This window comes from Monopterus albus, unplaced genomic scaffold (genome assembly GCF_001952655.1).
Source record: "Monopterus albus unplaced genomic scaffold, M_albus_1.0 scaffold8.1, whole genome shotgun sequence".
Taxonomy (NCBI): Eukaryota; Metazoa; Chordata; class Actinopteri; order Synbranchiformes; family Synbranchidae; genus Monopterus; species Monopterus albus.
In genome coordinates, this window is record NW_018127888.1 from 1163021 (window position 1) to 1187935 (window position 24915).

General features: G+C 39.8%; 1 protein-coding gene across 1 annotated transcript in view; it reads left to right on the forward strand.

Moving 5' to 3' along the window:
- lsamp (limbic system associated membrane protein) overlaps positions 1 to 24915 on the forward strand; it is a 199151-nt gene that overhangs the window by 165691 nt on the left and 8545 nt on the right. Inside the window, exons 4-6 of the mRNA XM_020586364.1 lie at positions 3140 to 3265; positions 18821 to 18952; positions 19978 to 20098. Of these exons, the coding sequence (XP_020442020.1) occupies positions 3140 to 3265; positions 18821 to 18952; positions 19978 to 20098 (379 nt within the window). The remainder of the gene's footprint in view (positions 1 to 3139; positions 3266 to 18820; positions 18953 to 19977; positions 20099 to 24915) is intronic.

Sequence of the window (24915 nt, forward strand, 5' to 3'; positions counted from 1 at the left end):
AGCAAAGGGTCTGAATACTTATGACCATGTGATATTTCAGTTTTTCTTTTTTAATAAATCTGCAAAAATGTCAAACATTTTCTGTTTTTCTGTCAATATGGGGTGCTGTGTGTACATTAATGAGGAAAAAAATGAACTTAAATGATTTTAGCATATGGCTGCAATATAACAAAGAGTGAAAAATTTAAGAGTCTGAATACTTTCCATACCCACTGTATGCTTCCAAAAAATTAATACTCCAGTCACACATCCTACTCAGCCAATCAGCTTTCTTTTTCCCCAGAAAAAAAAGGTCTATTGGATTCTATGTCACCTCTATTGAGTGTCTCTGTCCTGGCATTACCTGTATTCCATCTCCCCATATCTGGAAAACACATCTTCATTTTGGCTTGGTCATTTGACTACAGCAATAACTCTGTATGACTTCATTTAAAATGCTGCTTGGCATGATTGTGACTGTCTTGTCAGTTGGTGTTAGGGAGATGGGTGACTTGGAGATGTGTGTCTGTGTGTGGAGATAGAGAGAGGGGGAGAGATGTTAGAGGCGGTTAGTGATGCTATACAGAGACAAAGCTTCAATAATAACCTCGCTGGAGAAACAATCAAATAGACACAAACAGTGCAATATTGTTACTTGGTTGATATGGAGGAATGGGGGGAGCTTTATTTGAATTCAACCCAGGAAGTTCTATTAGATTTAAATTGTATATGAACTCCCACATGATGTCATTCTCACAAATGTGTTTGCAGCTTGGCTCTTTTAAATAGCGTTCAATATGAATTTTCCATGTGCGTTTTTTGTTATTTTGTCATAAAGACAGCGAGGCTGGCACAAAAAATATAAAGCAGCTTCAGCAAAATTAAAGGCGTCAAACTGGAAACATGCCTGGACTTTGAAGGAAGCCATTGAACCTACTGGTACAGATAACATTCACAACAGGAGTACAAATGTGTAGTGTCTTTTTTTTATTGTGGGGCCACTGAGGAACTTTAATGGAGCAGTTGTGGTTTAAGTGCCCTGTTTATGGGCAAATTGACAGCAGTTGTTGAGACTTAGCAGAGCCTGTTATTTTTCCACTACAACTTTTCGCAACTGGTTGTGCTGCTCTTGACACTTTTAAGTAGATAACCAATAGGCTTTAATGGTTTATTTCCCAACCCTACTTTTTATATGCAAATGAATTGGATGGCTAAATAGAGGTCAAATTAATGTGTAGAAACTGTGGCCAGTTATTTCAAGCAATGGAGCAACTGATTCATAATGTAACTGATGCGACCGCTTCATTTAAAAATCAATATTTTGCTGTTTACTTTTCCTTAATTCATGTCTTCTGAACAGCATGTAGACTGTGCTCACCGATGGTTAAGAAAGTCCTCCTTCTTACTTTGACCAGATAAGAAGTCAGTCTAAGAGTTGAGCTCAAAGGAAGGTAGTTGCAGACCTGACACCAGCATTGTATTCAAGTCACTAAACTTTGAATATCGAGTCCAAGTCTCAATGTCCAAGTCAAGTTCGAATCACCAAAGAATAGTCAGAGTCGAATCCCCGTTACATGAATCAAAGTCATCAAGGTCTACATTAAACACCACTGAACCAGCTTTCACTATTTTAGGAGATCACTTGCTTTGTGTGACACAATAGCCAACCCTTGTAAGTGCGCACACAAACACTACTTAGAAGTGAACAGTGTGAGGATGTCCTGAAACCAAGTGGTTACAGCGGAGCACGCTATGTACTTTGCAGCACACTGCAGGTGTGACGTCGCCAGCTTGAGTCTCACCGCCAACATTTGTTGCAGGTCTCCCCCGCTTTTTCTCTGTCTCCCTTGTTTCCTGTCTGCATTCTGGTGATTCACTGTCAGTAAAGGTCAAAAGCCTGAATATATAACTTTAAAAAAAGAGGTGAACAGTGTGAATATGCCAAATTATTATGGCCTAAAAAAAGAAGTCAGAGTCATCCTCTCCAACTTCCAAGTCTGAATGCAGTCAGTGCTCGAGTCCGAGTCCGAGTCATGAGTACACAAGTCCACAGAGTCACAAGTCCTAAAAAACAGGATTTCAGTCTAAGTCCTGGACTCGAGTAAGTATTACAGCACTGCCTGACACACAGACACATATACATGCATATGTGCCTGAAATTACAATAGTAAATCGACTTATTCCAGGTTTAGAGAAATAAACCCTCCCTTCTTTACTTTGCTACATTATGCATGTTCCAACATTCATCATTTTCCAAGGCCAGTGATCATTATTTATATTTCTGGTCTCATATCTGCATATACAATACCTTATCTTAATTCATCCACAGTTTGTGAAACAGGGATGTACTGTATGCCCTCTACATCCTTCCTGATTGATTGCATCTTAGCTACTGACTCACTTTATGGCAGATTGTGCCTTCTTAATTCATTTGAGGGGTTTTTTTTAGTTGTAGTAAAAGTTTCTCCCTCTCACTTCCTCTCTCTAGGTGTCTGTTTGTTTGTGTGGGAGTTGGAGCAGTTGGAGTGAGGAGCGAGGCAGGATGATCATTAAACACACACACATTAAAAGATTTTTCATTTCACCTTTAAATTCTGAGACGTTTAAACTTTCTTCTGAAAGTATGTGTCTAAAGTCAGAATCAGTGCCAGGTGTCTGGTGGGTCCCCATGTGACAACAGAAGCAATCTGTTTTCCTGAGCTCAGGTCCCAGGGCAGGGGATTAAATTGCTTATTTGGATCCTGGGTTGAGAAACTTTTCTCACCTCTGAGGGTGAATGCAGTAGAAAAAAAAAGGTTCTGCAAAGATTTTGTAAACTCTTCTTTTCAACTGAGAGAATCAAGGGCAGCTCGTGTCTCAATTTAACATCTGTTCAAAGCCAGCAGGAAAAGATGTTATGGGAGCAAAGCTGGCATGATAAAATAAGGTTTTTGGTGGAACCATGTCAATTATGTTGTTGAGTGAACTTGGATTTTAGAGAAGACGAATAAATGTTAAAATTTTAACAAGGACAAAAATGTGAGTTGCTAATTTCTGGAGGTTGAAACCATTTGGTAAGCTCTGGCTGTTGGTCGGTGTTAGATAACGCTCACTTTTTGCTTCACAATCATAAACAGTGGCAATCTTATCAACCTTGATGTCCTTTTTCTTGTGTGTGTAGTTCCAGCCAGCATCTACAAGGTGTCAGAAGACATCACTGTTAACGAGGGCAGCAATGTGACACTCAGTTGTTTGGCCAATGGCAGGCCGGACCCTGCCATCACTTGGCGGCTGCTCAACCCCTCAGGTAAGAATTATCCCATCAGTGCTCATTATCATATGTGTCAATCAAGATGCCTGCCCACTGGTAGATTATTTCATCATATCATAATATTTATTAGAATATCAACAAGTAAATGGTCTTATACCTGTTAAGGTCTTTTCTATGCACACTCAAAGCGCGTTCACATTACTTGGCCATTCACCCATTCACAGTCATGGATCGGTGTGAACGTCAGGAGTAACTGGGGGTTCAGTGTCTTGTGGACTCAAGGACACTTTGACATGTGGACTGAACAAGCTGGGAATCGAACTGCTAATCTTCCAATTAAAAGACCACCCACTCTACCTCCTGAAACACAGCGACCCCCATTCCGTTTGTAATAGCTACACATGTAAATGAATATGAACACATTTTAATATGACTAGATAATGTGCTCTGAGCACATACAAGCAGCATCTGTATTTTTGTAATAATATTTTTGTTTGTTTTGTTTTTGCCCTTTCGCTGAGCTGACACGATTTGCCACAAACATTTCACCACTTCCTGTCGGAGTCATAATTCAGTTCAACATACAGATATCACACACTCGCTGCATGCGCTAGAAACAACACGCTCCTTTGAACTTCATATCACGGCTCATATCAGACTCATCTTATCACAGTGCAAACAGGAGCAGCTAGTAGCCAAAGCAGCAGGACTTTTCATCACTTTTTGACTGAGTTTAAAAACATGCAAATAGGCTTACATTAAGTTCAATATTTAGACATTCTGCCAGGTTCATCAGTTTTCACCAGATTTGTTGTGCGGTGTGCAGTAATGTTTGACTAATATTGTGCAGGTGTTATACTTTCCTCATGAGTCCACTTTGAAGCCTATGAATGTCACAAGGTCAAGTTAGCTTTTCAAATTTTTTTCATACACACTTTGTTTGAGCTTTAATTTTATCTGGACAAAATTCCATGACATGACCAACCTCGTTGTTTTTAAAATATAAACTTAATAATGCCCATTTTTGTCATAGACACTTCAGAACATACAGTATGTACCTCCTTTATTATACAGCCTGTACAACCTCCTGTTGATTCAAAGAAAATCTTGGCTTGTGACCACTGTTGGAACAATTTGTATGTAATTCTTTTGGTTAATTTAGATACAGGGTTTATCTATTTATCTATCTATGCATCTATGTATCTATATCTATAGATGCATAGATATAGATATATTAGAAAACACAGAACATTAACCAAACAACTTCCCTTATAGGTTCTGCCCATTTCCAGGAAGATCAAATACACATACAAATACTGATATCTTTGTGATAATCTGTATCAGATAAAGGCCCCTGCTTTGCATAAATATGTGCATGTTTTTTAACCACAGGGAAAGTTCCTGACACAGTTGGTTTTTATGTTGATGTTTGTGCATGCAGTATGTACAGGGGGTGTGAAAGTGCATCTCTTCATACAGGTGCATTCCTCAGCAAGAAGTGACACTTTTGCTTTAGGACTTAATCCAGTTTCAGAGAAAAGCTAAACATCTCCAACCACTGATAAGCTTGTAGTGTAATGAATAGAGATGCTCAAGTTGACAACATCTCACTTTAATAACAGCCATTATGCTTTTGTCTTTATCTGTTGCTGCGTCAGTTTGTCAGCACTCCAGATATGTTTCATCAAATACATCTGTTTTCTGCATCTGGAAGCTAAATAACTTGGATTGGTGTAATTGCCACTTATGTGTTTGAATAATCCTGCGGGCCATATGGATCTAAGTAGCTGCTTTACAGAACTGTGGTGAAAACTGAAAGCTCCTTTTCTTTTTCTTCCTGTCAATCTGAAAAGTGGCCTTGAAGAGTTAGATCACAAGTTGCTGTAGGTTAAAGCTCTTTTTGTATGTTTAAACAGCTTTGGTTCCAAGAAAATGAATGATGACTTTGATGTAGAGGGAAGTAAAAAGCAATATCTAATAGTAGATTTTTTTGGTGGGCTGCCATAAACTTGGCCTTATGCCTCTGCAGGTTCAGTACATTTCCTTCCATAGTTTTTGTTTTCATTATTCGCTTTCCCTGTGTTTTGTTGAGGAAGTAATTGGCAGACCACCTTCAACAAGTTTTTGTTCTTTACTGAAAGCAGTGTGAATAGTAAAATAGAAACAGTATGATAAAAGAAAAAATCCTGTCAATGCTGGATCCTGCACATGTGGCTCCAGAGATGAGGGCTCCACACCGTTTGCAAACACCAGCACTGTTGTTATTTTTGTTGTTGTTTTGTGGGTGTCTTTCAGCCTAGAATTCATAAGTATAACCCAGTTCTGAGCATGTGGGGGACTGCTGAGAGAGATAATGATGTCTGGCAGCATGTGGTCTCACTTGCTTCATGCCTTTGACTGCCTGGGCAGAAATGCTGCTTCGTTCAGCTAGTGATGCTCTCAACTGTTTGCTGGGACCACAGATGTTCATGAGGCACAAAATGCCAGTCCAAGTCAAGTCTGAAGGCTTTTATTCAGAGCATGGGTGAAGTCTCAATTCTTGGATCATGCTCAAGGCTCCATAATGGTTCAAACCTATTAACAATATGGCTGTTTCCACAAGTTTCATTGGAGATAAACAGTATTTTTTGTTGTTATAAGGCTGTAATAGAATTATTCTGATTACTCTAAAGTACCCTATCTTTATTTTTTAAATGAAGCTGCAAAAACAAGGGTTAGGCCAGAGGGACATAAATATTAGACCTGTTTTGTGTATGGAAAGGATTATGATTAGCAATAGCTGAAGAATCAGCTTCTCTTAATTTAGGTGAAAGCAATGCCACTTTTTACATCTCGGTCAAATAAAACAGTAAAATCTAATTAACTAGGTAAGTAAAGAAAGTAACATTTTATTTCTTTAGCACTTTTCTGAACCACAGTTACAAAGTGCTTTACAAAAGAAAATACACAATGAGTGAAAGCATTAAATAAAATCAAACAACATCAGGTAAATATCACAAACAAAAAAGAAACAATAGAATATTCACTCTCGGTAAAAGAACAGACAGCTGAATACTAGCAGTATTTAACTACATACGTACAAGTTAACCTGCTTCATAAAGTGGCTCAAAATAGCAACAGGCATTTGCCACTTAGATTTTAAACGACATCTGATTATGGCAGGCCAGGGTGGAAAGTAACTAAGTACATTTACTCAAGTACTGTACTTAGGTACAATTTTACAGTATTTGTACTTTGAGTGTTTTCATTTTGTGCTACTTCATTCTTTGGCTTCACTACATTTTAGAGGCAAGTATTGTACTTTTCACTCCACTGCATTTATTTTAGAACTTTACATATTTTTCAGAAACACATTAATAAAAAATACAGTATTATAATAAGACTTTATTGATCCCTGGTGGGAAGTTCACAAGCTACCTACTAGTAATTAAAATTACAAGCTTATAATCTTAGTTAAAACGTCCTCCCCCTTTACCACCTGCAACACTGTGATGAACACAATAATGCATCACTAATTATAATTAATCCACATGCATTTTCATATTCAGATTGGTGTCTTGAAGTACAAGTAGCTGTGTGGAAATTCAGTAGTAGATTTTTACAAATAAGATCAACTCAGTGCAGCCACATTTCCTGTTCTTCTATCTTTATGAGGCCCTCCAATGAATACATTACACTCATGGCCTTTAACACTGACCGATACTTGAATAATTAATCCCTCTGCTTAATTAAAATCTAAATCCAAAAGGTTTACCAAAAGAACTTTGCCAAAATGACCTCATTTAACAAAAGTCCAGAGTCAAGTTACAGCTTTTGTCATATACAACTTCGTCGCGCTATATGAGACCAAAGTCCTTCAGATTAATTACTGTTACCCTGAGATGTTGGTCTATCAGGCAGAAGATCCCGTTTGTTGTCTCACAAGAGTAAAACCACAGCAGCTGCAGCCATAAAAGTGTCCCACATATAGCTTGCAAACATACATAGAGTATAGTAAAAGCTCCATCCACCCCCCTGTCTTGTTGCTGGTACTGTTGTTATTGTAATCGGAGCCATAGTGCCTTTTTAATGTTGTGGTTGGGCAGCTATAAAGCACTCTGCTCTTGCTAAAAGTAGTCGCTTATTCTAAAGTGCACATCTCTCATCAACCTTTGTGGCCATTAAGTTTAAAAGTGAGCAAGCCTTTTGAGTTGTACACAAAGAACTAATGGATGTACTAATGGCAAAATGGCAGTCTAATGATTTTAACCTGTCAGTATTCACTTGGTCTGACTTAGAGCTGCACTGATTAGTCAGTTAATCGATTAGTCACTTGACAAAATTAAGCCAGCATTTTTCTGCCATTTTATATAATTCACAACAATTAATGATCAATTTATAATCAGTTAATTCAGGTAATAATTGGCAGAGCACCTGCATATTTATGACAGCTGTGTAACCACAGGGTTGGCAGGCCCTACTGTTTTCAACAGTACAGCCGTGGATGCTCTAACTACCGAGGCTACCACGTAAATTAAGCCCCAGAGGTATATGCTGTGGTTTAATTATATTTTTCAAATGTTGTGAAACCCAAAATGGAATACATGCCAGAGGAGCAGCTAAAGAAGCAAACACAAAACAGTTTATTTAAATCAACAAACTGCAACAAACCAAACTGACTATAACAAGCCAGAAAGTCATCAAAGCGTAGACAGTAACAAGTCAGTCTGTTGTAAAATCTTGTCTGTAAAACTTTTCTCAGAGGCTCAGAAGTAAAACCTACAGTAATCCCATACAATTCAGATAATTCGAGTGACAAATAATGCCTCCCAAGCTAGAGTGGAGTATTTTCAGCTGACTGTCAAAATTGGTATTCCATCTTAGGATTTGTTTATGAGATAGTTAACAGCGGGGTTTCTCAAGGTGTCCATACTGATTACGCCTGTCATCTGTTTCTACAGGGCCAGTCAAGCTGAAACTGCTCTTTCTCGGCACTTCACAATCATTTCTCTGTTATTGTTGCCTCCGTCGCTCGGTAATCACAAAGCTAATTAGATTATAACTGACGTGTTAGGTTTATTAATGACAAAATGGCGTGCTGGATAGATGGGAAGATAAACTGCATTCATGGAGTACTGTATTATGCATGTGTATATGTGTAGATGTGTGTGTGTGTATGTGTGTGTGTACTCACATAATTAGAATCATAATACTGTGTGGATATTGTGTGGGTGATGTGTGTTTGTCATTGTCAGGCATGTTATTCCTTGCACATCACTTAACTACACTTGTAAGGGACTGCAGGACTGAAGTGAATTAATTTTCCTGAGCTTACATAATGCACTGCTACAGCAGGTCTGAGGGAAATATTTTCGGATGTGCTGTGTCAAGACTGCAGAGAGCCATCCAGCAAGATGAAGAATACTGTGGCTTGGTAAATGTTACATTCCCGTGAACATGATCTAAGATGACAATGAGGTAGGAAACATTTCATTATGAGGAAGGATGTGAGCGTTTGTGGGCCAGCAAGCAAACAAGGTGTCCAATAAAGTATTACATGCAGCAGGTCACCTAAAGGGTTTTGTTGTTTGGCTTACATTACCAGAGCAGAGAGCAAGTGATGTGTAAAGTGTTACCACAATCAAAATAATGGCAATGAATGAAAACTATGAATACTAATACTGTATGTGTGTTTCTAAATGGTAGTTCCAAATAATGTTTTTTGTTTGTTTGTTTCATTTGGAATACTTGTTGCAGCTCTGTCTCCAGGTCTCTGATGAACACATATTCTCTTATACTGTAAATCAATAAGCATTCATAGATTTTAACTGGAATTCCTTCATCAGATTAATCCATCAGGGGAAAAGTGCCGCTATAATTTTATACTTTTACTGTAGTGTAGGGTAGAATTTAAGAGTGAAAATATCGACTGGCATGCGCTCTGTTCAGTTTATGATTATAACCTATTCAGAGACCATAGAACAAACTACCAGCACATCCAAAATGTCTCATTAAATAGGTCCCTTTGACTACAATAGCAAGGGATCTCTGAGGTGTGTTATATTGCCCACAGAAGCAGTGTGACATCAGTTTTACCTGTGTGCGACAGTGGGCATACTGTAGGTAGCACGTTATCTTGTACTTTTTATCAAAACATTTATTTGTTCAGCCACTGTGTGGGCGCTACTGTGAATATTGACTGAATAGCTCATTGCTCAGACGTGTGAGGTGAATGATCAATAGCGGGACTGGGAGGAGAGCAGAGGTGAGGGGATATTAGGAAGGAAAGAAGATAAAAGACGACAGGGTGGAGAAGTACAGCATGTGTGTCAGAGAGTGGATGCGCAAGTGTGGCACAGTGCATGTGTGCAAAGTCTCCAGTGTCTGAACGACATGCATGTGTTGAGATCTGCAGGCATTTTGATCTCTTTAGCTGGTTGGGTCCCAGCTTGAGTCCACTCCTGTTTTTTTTAACTCCACTAAAATATTTGCTATAGGTCAGAGACTGAAGCTTCTGGGAGGCTGGGAGAATGGCGGCACCCCACCGAGCATAATGGGAGGGGGAAACGGAGCCACTGGTCAAGCAATAAATCCCTCACTGCATGCCTCTCAGACCACCAAAATAGAAGTCAGACATGTATGAAAAATACATGCCCTCTGGCTGCCTCTGGTTTGACGTGAGGAAAACCCACACAGAGCTGGAAAAAGGAGGAACTGGAGGTAGTTATGCTGCCCTCAGAGAAGCAAGGGAAAGAAGGAAACATAAAAAAAGAAAAGGCAGTCAGGCAGGAGATAAAGAGAGAAAGAACAGAACAGTGTTTTAGTATACAAATGGCCAGTTTCATTAGATGTGCAATCATTCTTATCATTAGTTATAGTAACTCCAGTAGTTAATTAATGTTCAATTATGCATTTGAGATCCTCTCACCTCTCTGGTGTAATAGAGTTTTGCCTCTGCAGGAAGAGCCACAGTGAACCTCAGATCCACTCAGGCAAAGACACACACATCTGGACATCTGAGGAGCTTGCAGTGAAAGTAATAAGTTACTGATTATTTAAATTCAAGGCACAAATAAGCCTCAACTTATGTATGATGCTGCACCCTGGCGGATGAATGGACTAGTGGCTGCAAGGCGTGTCCTGTAACCAAAATCTCAATGATTTAGGCTCCTCAACTCCTATTACCTATCTTATAGCAGTCATGTTTGCTGTTGTCATGTCCCTGAGCAGCACACTGAACATTGAAGGTGTTCTTCATAATAGCATCACCTCACTGTAAATGGTAAGCTATGAATCTACCACAACAGTTTCATTGCAACAAAGACATCTGTCCAAATGAATAGATTTGGACCGCAGCCCATGCTCCTGTGCTATATGATCTAGCTGAATATTGAAGTCATAACCCTTTTATAACAGTACTTGGCAGGGCAGCTTATTAGTGGTTTGAAGCTGAATGCCTCTGACATCCCTCCTACGCCGGTCTCAGCAGTGTTGGCCATACAACAAAACCAAGCTCTGGAAAGTCTCCCCAGGACTGTCACCTTGTGTAGAAAGCTCTCTCCCACTTCCTCGTCTGCAACACTTTGTCTATTCATCCTCAGCTGCCGCTCCACCTCCCTCTCCCTCATTTTCACGCTCAATGTCTCCTCCTCTTTCCATCATCCTCCCATCTCTTCCTTCAGCAGAGTATGACAGCCACTTCAATTGTCCTTTCTGCACCTCATCTCTGTCTCGGGCAAGACACGAAGCTAGCGCCCCCCCACACACACACACACACACACACACACACACACACACACATATGCATATCTTTGTCTCTCAGGAGGCAATAGATCAGGCAAGAGCAGAGACACATAGGTGCCTCAGTAGTGTAACTGCTGTGTAGTAGGAGTGGGTGAGCAGATTAGGAAGGAGGCTCACACATATACACACACATCATTGTGTGCCAAGCTGTCAGTGACAGAGAGCAGCTGACAAGCCTACTGATTGTGGGAGTGAAGTGTAAGGTGGTGACAGGTCCTTGTCAGAGCAACCCAGGTCAAAGCTCCTGCTACATGTCTCCAGCTGTGCACAAGTGTGCATGCGTACAGGCAAGGGTGTCAACTGAGCACCAGCCCTTTGCGAAGCCAGAGAAGGCAGCTGCTCATCTAACTCTCAGCAGGTCTCAGATCTGCTGACTGTCACTGTTCACTTGTTTGTTTACAATCAGCACCATCGGCAGCTGGTCTGAAATCACTCTGCTGTGGACAGAACATCATGGGCACAGCTTGGCCTGTGTCTGCCCAACCTCATTAGGTGTAGGCACCGCTGGGCTGACTGAACACTGGAGCTTGCACTTGTTTAAAGATGCAACTGTACAGAAGAAACTCAGCACTTTTTCCCACGTTCATAAGTGCTTTTTCAAGAGTCCCAAGTCATGCAGCCCCTCAGGGAGGCTTTAGCCTGAAGGAGAAGTGAACTCATGATTTGGAGGTTGGAAATCTCACACAAGCTAAGGAAACAGAAGCAGCAGAAGAGGATGGGGACATGTCCTCTTCTACCCTCTTCTCACATGTTCATGTAACAAGGCAGTTAGCTCCCAGTTGGTCTGTGAGATAATGCAATAAAAGAGTAGCAAAGCCTTACACATGCTTCCAAATGATCACCTACTGGTGGTGGTGGAGTGAGGATTTTGCTCTTTTTCACAAAAATGAGAGAATATCTTTTGGAAGAACAGAGTTCATCTCATCAGTAGTTTTGCAGAATCTACACCAAGGAGGACTGGCGGCTCTAGAAAATGGTGAAAAAACATCCCTTTCACACTATACTTTAGCTGTCTTATGTCCTTCCACCAGCAGTTTAAAATCCAGTAATATTCCATTTATTATAAAAGCAAAAAAACTGAAATTTCTCACACTTGAGAACCTGGAAATATCAAATATTTGACATTTTTGTTTAAAAGATTACTTAAATGAATAGTTGAATGATTAATCAGCTGCCCAAGATTCCCTGAAAGAATCCTGCACGTACAACATTCACAAGAGTGTCATGTTTCCACGGTAGGGTAACTACTACCTGGTGGGGGATGAAGAGAACGGATCAAAACCGTGTCTCAGATGAAACACAACGGAGCCACACCCGATGGAAACAAGGGGTTGGAATTTCAGAATACAAAATTATAGACAGTATTCAAAATAAGCAACTTTTTGGTCAAAAATCTTTTTTTTCTAAGAAAATTCTGATTTAAGTGTCATAAAATTAAGACTTGCTTTACAATTTATTTTGTAATATTAGTTTTCATTATTGTTCTCATATCATGGCAACTCGTTTCTCAAACTATTACAACTTTATCCTAAAAATCACAGCTTGGGTTTATCCTTAAAGAAGTGGTAAAGTATAAAAATATACTATTATAAAACAGTTCTCCATGTGAAGCATAGGGCAATGACATCTCTCAGTCACTTGCCTCCTGGGAAAAGACATCTCCATTTTCTAAATAGAACTGGCCTACTGGTAACATATTTCTCTAATCACATGCACGCACATATACACACACACCTTCTCACAACATTCAGCCCTGAAGCTAAGCGTCAAGCCTTACTTGCAGACATGCAACAATGTAGCTAAGGGTTAATCTCACGCTCCCTATTCATGGTTTTGTGTACGTTTTTCCATGCATGCATGGGTGTCTGCGTTTGCATGACATAGAAAGGAGAGGGGAGAGGGCCGTGATAGAGGAGTACGCAATGGTACACTGTGCCTGACCTTGCTATCCTTGTTTAGCAAAGCCTCTTCTCTCATGGCAAACACAAGCCTATTGAATCTATCCAGACAGTAATGAGAAGTCTTCCCACAACAATAGGCTTGATCCGTTTATCTGGCGGGTAAAAAAAAAAAAGCAGACAACTCAACTCCCCTTCATGGAATTCAATCACTAAACCCTATTCTGTTTTATCAACAATTAATCTCATTTTAAAGCCTCTGACTTTAATAAGACAAACAACCACACAGTACCCGGCGCCATATAAGCAGCGGTCACATCGAGAGTTACCACACCGAAAGTGCCTAAAAACAACAAAGATATGTGAGGAGTCGACAAAAGAGAGAGGAGAGAGTGAGAAAATGAGATAGATTGAGGAATGACAGCGTTCAGGAAAACAGACTGCCGCACCGCTTCGCTGTGCATATCATCTCTTCAGCTCAAGAAGCGGCAAATAAACAGCCGGCTTCTTTTTGGCTCCAACACCTGCACCGCCAGCAGCAGAGGCAGCAAATAGCTTGTGAATAGAAGTGGAAGTTCTCCTTTTGTCCTCAGACTACTGAAAAGATATCGTTCATGTAGGATTTCTTCTCAGATACAGCAAGCAGAGTAGAACACTAGAATTAAGGCAATAAAACACAGCACATTAACAAGAGGGATCCCCATAGGATATTTTTGGTGTCTTTATTCATTTCTAAAGCACCAGGGACAGAAAAGAGTATGATGACTTTTTTATTATCACAAAAGAATATTTAATTTAAAAACAATGTCACGTGCACTTGAACTTTGAGTAAAATGTTAATTGAAGTCTCAAAGTTTTGTGCTTTGTTGATGCATTTTATTTTTGTGTTTTGGCAGCACACTGTCAGGAAATTCAGTAAGTGAGCTAAAGCATCTGAACTCACTTATCTTTTCATTATCTCCACCATGACAAATCTGTTGATGAGGATAGTTACTGGGCAATTAAGTGTTGACCCATCATTTAAATCACACCAAGTCCTGACAGGAAAATAGCTGCCATATGGATGTTTTAGATGAAGCAACTGTCAAAACACAAAAACACATATTTTCTAATATGCACACTGAGTTGAAGGTCCAGAGGGAAGTAACAGGTATACTGTACAACCACTAGCACATGCTGTGCACTATCACACTCATGCACACAAAAGAAAATAAATGTTGCAGGGTCTTTTGTGCTACTCAGCTCTGAAGCTTCACAAATTAGCTGCTTAACATAAATTAGCATTTGCAAAATAAATGTAATGTTTCACACTGTGGTAAAGTGATGCTGATGAATGATGCATGAGCATATGCAAATCAACACTATCAAGTTGCCTGCTGAAGTTGTTGGTTTGTGATTCACATCTGTCACCTCTTCCCCTCCTCTGTCTCTCCCTCCCTCTCCCCTCTGTGCTCTGCTTTCTTGCTTTGAGAGGTGGTGAGCATGTGTGGACCTATGGACCTATGGACCTACAGGATGTGTGATGGTGCTCCCATCCCACCGCCGTCCCTCACCCCTACAGTCCTTTAATTGACATGGAGATCTTGTAGTTTTTCCACACAAACTTAAAATTGCCACTGCAATGCAAATCAATTCCCAGCAAGCGTTTATAGAAATGTGCTTCTTCCAGGCCCCACAACCCTTCCCAGTTCACTTCCAAAAGCTTGCTGTTGCATATCCCAAAGGCTAGTGCCAGGCTGCATAGCAAATTAGAGTATGGCAGAAAAACAAAAAGCGCTTGCTGTCCAAGACGGGGTAACAGGCGAGTTTGAAGAACACATTTCAGTTTCTTATCAAAAACAGAATTCAGAAATTAATTTACTGTCACTACTCAGCACTTTGGACAGTCACAGAGTTTTTCTTTTTCATCTAGTTTTCAAACATTTTTCATAAGCTTTCAAATGATAATGGATAGGGAGACAAGCTGGCTGAGGGGCCTCATCTAGGCCATCACTTCTGAACTGTAGGCAGCTGTAATGCAGCTTACTGTATAACTTATTTATCTGCTAGCGTTTCCTGTAATTCTCAATTATTACATGGTTTCCGTTTACAGTATCCCTTTTGGAGTAGAGTGATTTTTTTTCATGGACCACTGACTCCAAGGATTTACAGTATATCCACAGTATTTCAAACTCCCACAACAGTGGTATTACCTTTCATCAGCCTCTGCAAGTATGCTTTCTGAAAGAAATTGTTTTGAAGCAGCTCAGTGATAGTAATTTATTTTCAGCTCTCGGTTGGCTGGGTATACAGTATTGTGTCTGATAATCACGCAGTAGTTTCATTCTAAGATTACATATGCAACCCATAATTTTGACGCTTACAATCCAGGTGATCAAACACACAGCAGAACATTTACAGTATATTTGTATAAGCATTATATATAAAGTTTATATTTTTGACAGTGCTATGCTTCATCTGCCAAAACACCACAGTTCAGTGATCCAACTCTCTGTGATCACAAGTTTCTATTCCAGTTAATGCTGTTCTCTCAGAGTAGAAAATAGACGGTGCATTTTGCCACCTATTCTCTGTCTTCTTCATTGTGAATTCTATAGTTAGAGTAGCTCAAGGCTACTGAACTTCTGTGCCCTCCACTCCAAGTGTCCAAAGAGAATATTTGGAGAACAACACTTGGGCCAAATCAAAAGACATGCAACAAATACTGTGCTGTTTTGCAGAGATTCCCACTCTGACCTGCATACATGTATGTATATGAATGTGAATGTTTGATTAAGAAACAGAGAGAAGAAATGTGTGACAGGTGTTGGTGTGCATACACATTCACACATAATATATTGTACATGCACTCTAATCCCTCTGGACAAAATTAACCAGTCTGTCTTTAATAAATTCATAACATGTGAAGCACACACTTTGTGTACAGAAATAGTATAGTCCAGAGGGTACGAACACATGCATGAAATGTTGTATTGTTTCTTTATATAATACATCACGTTCCACTCATTCTTCATGACTGAGATGCTCTCTATACACCAGGTGAGATAACCGTGCCTATAATTGCAGTGGTTTAGTAACTAGTTGAGCTGTTTCCTCTCATCTCTCATTTACATTCTCTCCTCTCTTCTCTCTTCTTTGATCTTTGCTGTCACCTGGTTTTCTGTCTCTTCTTCCAGCCATCCAAGAGATTGCCATTCAACAAAATTTCCATGGCAACAGATTTTCAATCATACCTCTCCATTTGTGTTACTCTAGCAGTTCATCCAGAGTGAGCTAAATGTGATATGGTTTAGACTTTGATCGTGATCCCACTGATCTTTCAATCAACATGTAATAATACCATATCAGCTGACCTTCATCTCGATCAGGCACTTCATTTTGATCAGTTTGTGGGGGGGTTTTCCATTCACTGGGGCCAGGCCAGGGTTTGTGGTTATTTGGCATTTTGGCTTCAAAAGTTAGACTGATGTTTTTGGGGTGCTGTTACCTGGTGTTGCTGTGCACTTCATGGCATGAAATGACACAGCATTTATGTGCACTCACCAAAGCAGAACAGCTGTTTTTCTACTAACCTCTCATATCAGAGTCCCTGAAGTTATCGGTTCATTTCTCGCACACCGCGCTCCGGTCTCACAGAGCCTGCAGCCCTTCGCTCGGAACATGAGCATGAACTTGCCGACAACTGAGGCTACTGACATTTACTGTCGTTACAAACACTGCAGTCCCCCCACCACCACAACAGAGATCGCATCTGTGCAATTTATTTCCACTGCCCAGATTTCATCATTTCCTATTTTCTTAGATTAAAGAAAGTATCATTCAGTATTGTTGTAGTTATTACATACATTTTCTGGGTCATCTGGGTCAAGCAGATGATTCCTTGTTCAATTATTGTAGGTTAAAATGTATGAATGGATGGATGTTCAAGTCCAGTGAACAATCTACACATCTTTGTATTGTGTGCAAACACCTGTTATTATCACAGACATGATTAATCATCACATTTCTGTTGAATTCATTGGAATGTCACACATCCAGAAAATCAGTAAATTGTCATATGACAAATAATCATACCACAAGGTCTTCACACCAGTACTATTTTCAGATGATAAAAAAAAAGTAGGTGCAATAAACATGACAGCAGATTAAAGAAAGTACCTTTTCCTGCTCCTGACTCACCCACAGAGCTTTGATAAGACAGCAGAACTTTCTCAATGAGACACCAAGACACTGTGTTCTTTACATGGCTAATTAGCTGAATTACACATTAAACAATTAGTGAGACATCTGTATGAGAGTCTCTGTTTTCTTGCTCTCAGTTCAGATGTTTAGTCTGACATTTGCACGTATTATTCCTTTGTTAATTGAAGCTTTCAAACAAACAACAAATTAAAGTCAGGTTAGCAAGTTGTTGAATATTAAATGTGCTTTCAGTTAAAGAGACAATCTATGTTATTCAGTCTGAACTTGACCTGACTGTGAATTTCCATTGTGGAATATGGGTGGGGAAACATGATGATCAAATTGCTGCCTAATTTATTCACCCCGTAATCAAAGATGAGTGGCAGAGCAATTTAAGGTGTCAGTATGCTTGGACTGAAGTGCTCGTAAAATGGTCAGACAGCATCTAAAACCACCCTTCCCCAAATCTTTTCCCATATTGGATCTGGGAGCCGTGTCTGAAAATGTTTGTTTTTTGTTTGTTTTTATTTATTTTGTTTTGTATGTGCAACCGCATAAAGGGTTTCAAGAAGAGACCGAAATTGTGTGCCATTATCCGCATTTCGCATCTGCCCCCTCTCTGTGACAGCAGGTTTTTCACCTTGCTTTAAAATGTGGCTATTGGGAGCAGCTTATAAACATGTTTGCCTTTGTGACACCTTTAAAAATCCATCTGATACCAATATGAATGATCAAACATGACATTGCAGCAGTGTTTATCTAAACATAAGCATACCGAATTTTATACTAAATCTATGTCCTTTGAAGCTTTCAGTGACTCTGGATTAGAATGGCTGTTTTGTTTTGTTTCCATTATTGTATTTCATTGTCCTCCATTGACTTCCAGTGGCAGAAAAGTCAAATTGACATGGACAGCAAAATAATGGCAGTAGTGTCAGAGGAGGCCAGATTTACTTGTGTATCATACCAACGCTTTGAAATTCTTATGTGTCAGTTGTTACTTGACCTGTAAAAAGTACAGATTAAAATATTTGTTATATTAGTTTCTATAGCACTGGAGTATAAAACTGGCAAGATATTCAGCAGAAGATTAAAACATTAAAACAAAAGTACAAAACATCCAAAAGTCATATGGACAACAACAACAGAAAAGATGTTTTTCTGAATATGAAAATCTGAGACTTGTACCTATTACTACATGCAGCTTTTTGCTGGCCCGATTGACTGCTTCTTAGCTAAAAGCAGTGGCTTGCCAGGAAATCACAGTACCCAGCCAAGAAATAATTCAGAACAGAACCTATCATCCACAAATTGCAGCTATTGCACTTTGTGTTTGTAATGATTAGCACGCTCTAGGAACTGGTTGATGGGCTTTAGCCCTTGGTCAAAGCCAGGCCAGCTGTTTTCAGTCATTATGTTAAGCTAAGCTAACTGGCTGTTACTATGTCTTTAAAACTACTGGACCAATATTAGAGTGGCATCAGTTTCCCCAAACTGTTTTTTTTTTTAAGAACTTTAGGAGTTCTTCATCAGCAAAATAATAATAATAATTGTTAGTTTCTCTTTTTTCTGGTTCAGAGTCACTGTGAAAAATAAAATCTTAAATTAAAAGACTCAAACATAAATGACCTTGACTTTGTCTTACTTCCTTTTTCTCTCCCCTTATTTTTTTATTTTTTTGGTTCTTTTCCCTTTTGCCCCCCTCAATCACTCCTTTGCCTCTCTACAGCAGAGCCGCTGGATGGAGAAGAGTACCTGGACATTATGGGCATCATGCGAAACCAAGCGGGTCGTTACGAATGCAAGGCCAGTAATGACGTTGCAACGCCAGATGTCAAATATGTCAATGTGGTTGTCAATTGTAAGTAATGGCGCATGCTACTTTCTGAACTGAACACCAATCGATATTCTTACCGTGTTTCATGTTACGAGTTTCACAATATGATATACCCAGCATATAAAAGCAGACAGGAGTTAATGCTGTATCTTGGAAGTTTTGGAGCACCCTTCAGTGTACTTAAGACGAATCCAGATAGAAAGAGAAAGCTCTGTAATTTTGATTGCAACTGTCATTTCCATGGTAATTCTCATGAACCACATCTTTTATGGGACACTTAACATTTCAAAACAAGATCACCTAATTGCATCTTTTCAGGAGTCCATGTTAGATGTGACGAGAGTCATGCATACGTTGGATGTTCAAGAATGATGAACACCTCATGAGGCGTCACAAACAACTCCGCCAGGAGTAGTTACAGAATTCGCTTTGATCTGAATAAATCACTTATGGCTGTTTGCCCAGACAACACTTTAGCCAAGTTTGAGTACCTGAATTAAATCATAAATATTTATGTATGAAACCATTTCTTAGGGTTTAATCCCAAATGGAAGGTGGGCATTAATCTACTGCAACATATTTCTTGCCATTGTGATGTTTGTAGAAATTATTAATGACAACTTTTAGTACTGATTAATTCCTAAGTCAAGCCCCATATAATCAGTTTTACATTGGTTTATGGGCCTTGCTTAACACTGGAATGAAATATATAAATGTAGCATATAAACAAATCTCTCAGTTCCTTTTGAGTATTCCTTCCTTTGTCTGAGATTATTTGAATTGTTTGGTTTAATCAGTGGTTTTACTTCTGTCGCAGCCTTATATCAATGATTCTGTTCAAACATACTTAACACAAATGGAGCAATTCACTTTTCAGTAAAAGGAAATCAAAGAATTCACAAAGAAAACTGACAGAAAGCAGAAGTGCAATGTGAGATGGTTCTAGGTCTTTGATCACTGAGTAGCAGCATAAGACTTGATTTTACTGTACATGAGAGTTGATTTTGGTTTTATGATCTGAATTATATCAACACTGTGTGACTCTGCAGACCCTCCAACAATAAAGGAACCCAAGAACTCAGAGACTCCTGTGGGCCGCATGGGGACGCTGCAGTGTGATGCCACTGCTGTGCCCACACCAGAGTTTGAATGGTACAGAGATGAGAAAAGGTAAAAGCTGACACACCTTAACACATTTACACTATCTTTACCAAGCTTCATTCACCTGATCTTTCCTCAAAAAGAAATTACAGCTCAGTCTGCACTAGGACACTTGAGTGACCATGAAAAACACTTGACACCCATTAGTATACCGTATCTGTATCTTATAGCTACAGTGAAAACACATTTATTCAATATGATGTTGAAAGTGCAGTCCTCGTATTTTTATGCTTTTGTCCTATCAAGGGCTACAGTAAGAGACTGTGCTAAAGGACTCAAGCCGTATACAAACAACCCATTAAATAAAGCTCAAGCCATTAGCCCCTTTAATCACAAACAGGCATATCAGCTGTAAGACTGATCTACCAAGGCTGGCACCCTCATGCTCTGAAACCTCTTTGTTACTGGAATGATCTCCCATAAGGCTTTTAGGATGGAAAACCTTCTCCTACTTACATGTCAAATTACTGGCAACAGCAGACTCATAAAGAAAATCCACTTTGAAAAGCTCCTACTACATCCCTGCTCCTGCTACATGCAGTAATAGTACATGCATCCCAACAGCCTGGGAGGGTTTTTATAACATGTTAGCACTTGACCTGATAATATAGTTTCTTTGATTTATTTTGGTGGGGCCTATATTGAAACACTGATTTGTGATGACTGATAATTAATTACAGCTATAAAGTGCTGCTGATGACATGTATGTAATTAAAAACTGCAGAATTACCCTTTACATGACTTGACCTGACTTGCCTTGAGGGAAGGACCAAAGATGATTTATGCTGCTGCCATAACTGCTCAAATTGAGGAAAAATAATGAGACTTACATTTAATTTACTTAGACATGACCATGGCAGCTGCAAAGAGACTTTACTGTTATGAGTACAATTAAGGCACAATAATGCTTTTTAAATTAAAAATCATATTAAACTCTGTTCTGTATAGACAGCTCTGTGGTGAACATGAGCTGTCTTCATACAACAGCGTGACATTCTACCTGTGGTTTTTCAACTAACAGTCCTTTTTGGGAAAAGCTTTCTGCAGTGCATGCTTTCTCCTGAGATGATTACCCCTCATCTCCCATATGTGGCACCAGCTTCATCATGTTATCCTCTGTGCCAGACATGCCCCATATCATTTTACTCAGTTGTTATAATGGATCTATTTGATCTCTCTGTCAAATCTGCCCCCACAGTGGCCCTGTTATAACAGCCCAATGACAATTTGATGACATTGTCTGTGTAGTTTGATAATGACTAATCATTTAATCAGCCACTAGGCTGTGATTCCATTGTTAATTGAACATTACTGTGTGAGACATCTGTAGATTCTGTGATATTCTTTTAAAAAGAGAAAAAAGGAGACTATACAGTGGAGCAGATATTTTCCTGTATGCAACAGATAAACTGTAATCACTGTAAATCTCAGTACCCCTTTTCTCATAACACAAGTAATTCCACTGAAATGGAAATCAGGCTTCTTGCACTGTACTGTCTCCAGCTGATTTGCACATTGTGTGACCAGACACAGATATTCATCGGAAAGCTATCAATTTAAGTGTCATGCATTAATGAGGAAAACACTTGAAAAGGATCGAAGTGTAATGACATTCAAAGACAGTGACAATCCCGTCCCTTCATTTCAACACTTGTCATTTAATAGCCCGAGAGATTCCCTGTTCTGCAGCAAGCTCACCCTCTGAGTCAGTATCAGAATAGTGGAGGGGCTTGAATGGAAAAAGCTAATAATAAGGACACTGCACATGCGGAGCGTCATGAGCCGCAATTTCACTCGCACCCAAACTACAACAGTAAAAGTTCACTGAAGGCTGGGGGAGTGTCAAAAGTGTTATCACAGATATGGTCTCTAAAGTAATAGGCCTATCACACCAGTGCTTGAGAAGAAAGATTTATGGTTGTTGAAATAGTTTTGCATTATCTGTTGTTTCCAGTCTCCATGTATCTCAGTTGTTTTCTCCCCTGGAGGATTTTGGCGATATGCTTGTTCATGGCCCCCTTTCACTCCGTGCCAGTGGAAAGTGTTATTGCACTTTCTCCTTGGATGATGATGTTAATGCAGCATAATAATACCATTTATCCTTGCTTGGCTAGTTAATTTTATTGTCCCCTTCCCCAAGAATCAAAGCTAATGCACTGGAGTATTATGTGTCTTATTTACCTCATTGTTAATCTGGGGTCTTGCTCCGGTGCTTGTTTCCTTCATAATCACCTCATCAGCACAGAGGTTATCAGTGGAAAACCTGCAATCTGCATTTATTTATGGTTGCTATCAAGCCTTCGATTTTCTCATGGCACATACGCAGCTGACAATAACAGTGCCACATTTGCCACTCAGAATTCTCCCCTTGAAACAGTGCATTGTTTATCTCATCCAGAATGTTTCCTTCCAGCTGAAACAACAACTTGTGCTTGCAGATTTTATCAGCTGTATCACAAACTGGTTGAAAACAGTTTCTAGCTTTCATTTTAATGTTTCCACCTTACTTGTTTTAGAATGTTAAATATACACTTGATGCCTACGCACAATGTTGTGCTGAAAGTTGAGTCTAAGGCGGCAGGTCCCAGGCCACTTCAAAGTGGACTGACTATGCTGAAACGTCAATGTCACTGACCGAATCAGCAGCTTTTAGCACTGGAGCTTCACTCACCAGGGACTCAGAGGGCCTTTGTCAGCTCAGCTGTGATTCATATGCAGTATGTTACTACCTCGTCAAAAGCATATTAAAAGGAAAAGCCAAACAGAATCATTGTAATGAGACGCACACTTGTTGTCTAGCTATTTAGTGCCAAGTTCAGAAAGCATTACTCCCACCTGCCCAAACAAACCAAACTGAAGGAATAAACACTCTAAACTACCTGGCACAAGCTGGTGAACACAAACTGGGCTGCAGATCTCATTTGTCATGTCCATCTTCTGTCAGTCTTAATATCCACATGAAAACATTCATCTCCTCAGCTGATCAAACATACAGTAACCTATGCTGTGAAACATAGATTCATGTAACTTCATAGCATCTCTGACTTCAACAGGATGTGAAAATCTCTTTAGCATTTAGAGACCCAGTTAGCCAACTTATCCATCATGATCTTAAGTAGTTCATAACTGATAACTGGCTGTCAGGACCCTCCCTGCTCATATTGTTTCTTCTCACTGACATGTACAGTACATGCTGGAATTTGGTTCATACTCTAAATCAAAGGATTCTTTAATGTTAATCCTAAAGGCGAAGCTACAAATCTTACTGAACATAGGGAAAATATTGGCCAGTTTTATGCAGTAGATTTTATGAATTCCTTAATTTATTACAGTACTTCAGTCTATCAACAAAAGCATATTTTGAATTAGGCTGTCCTTGCTGTGCTTTGTGCAGTAAATCAGTCCGTCCATGTTTATAAGATGAGAATATCCAAAGAGTGGCTGTCAGGTAACGTGACAGACAGATATATTTGTTGTTTTGTCAGCTGGTACATGGCTGTCACAGCCGCTGGACCGTTTTCAATCATCTCTGGGTTACAAGTCTCAGCAGGACTCTCCACTTGATTTCATTTATCATCGGCCTTGAATCATAACAGGCCTGTCACTTTCTCTGGCAGTGATAACCTACTTTAGATGCTCCCACACGCTACAGAATCAAATCTGTCCATTTGATGATTTGCTCTAGTCTTTCATCTTTGCCGGCCTGCAAGTGCAGGCCAGCGTGCACACGCTGTATGCCCTCAGCCAAATAGAGGGGTCAAATCATTTCTGTATAGGGTTTAATGTGGCAGACTGGTTCTGTGCATCAAGAAACAATCACAAAAGATACTCAGTAGAGCACTGGTGCCCTCTGCCTGTGAGAAAGGACTTCAAGTACTCTATGGTACACTAATGAGAAAAGCACTTAAAAACTTTCCTTAAGAAAGGTAGACATGCACATATTCTGCCAGCCTCTCTGATAGCGTATTCTAGTCTGTAATGCCAGATGAATAAGCTGGCAGAGGCACAGGCAGGTATAAGGATGAACTTGAAGTCAAAAGCAAGAGAAGTCGTGGGCTTCAGATCAGGGTGTACCAACATATTGAAAATTAAAATGAACAGGAGCTTGATACATGTCAAAAGAAAAGATGATGCACATCAGAGGCTATAGACATTTAGCTTCCTGTTCTCTTTTGTTTTGCTGCTGGGCAGTTGTACTCCCAGTCTCTTTGCAAATTAAGCCAATGTAAATCATTTACTGTGCAAACAATAGAATGTTCTCTCTTTTGACCTGCTTAGGTCACTTTATTCCCCTGCTTCTGCATTACAATCATGTGCTGTGTGTAGTAAAAAATTGCTGTTTGCTTTCAGCTCCCTGTAGTACTGCTCATGATCTGGGTCTCTCTGCTTGCTCTGTGGACAGGCAGGCCTTTTAATAGTGTAGCCACTTCTTATGTAGGACACACTGGAGAATATATCTGCTGCTGGCTTTATCATTGGAGGGTGGTTTGCTTTTAGATGGAGTGCGGACACTGCCGGGGCACTTGCCCTTCCTTAGGTCTCTCTGGCTTTCTCGCTTTCAGGCACAAACACACACATTGCCACTGTTCACAGAGCCTCCCTATGGGAAGGACCTCAGCACTTTATCAAGTCTGTCACTCCCCAGCGAGCCAAATTATGCTGTGCCATGATGTGCGTTTTCCTTTTTATGTTAATACTCTCTATCAGCCAAGTATGTGTCAGCATAAACTTCCCGTTCTCCCACTCAAAGTCCGATTACCACATTATCCAGCCTTAAGCAGGATTAAGTTGAGGCACCTTAAATGAACTTCACCTCATTCATGATA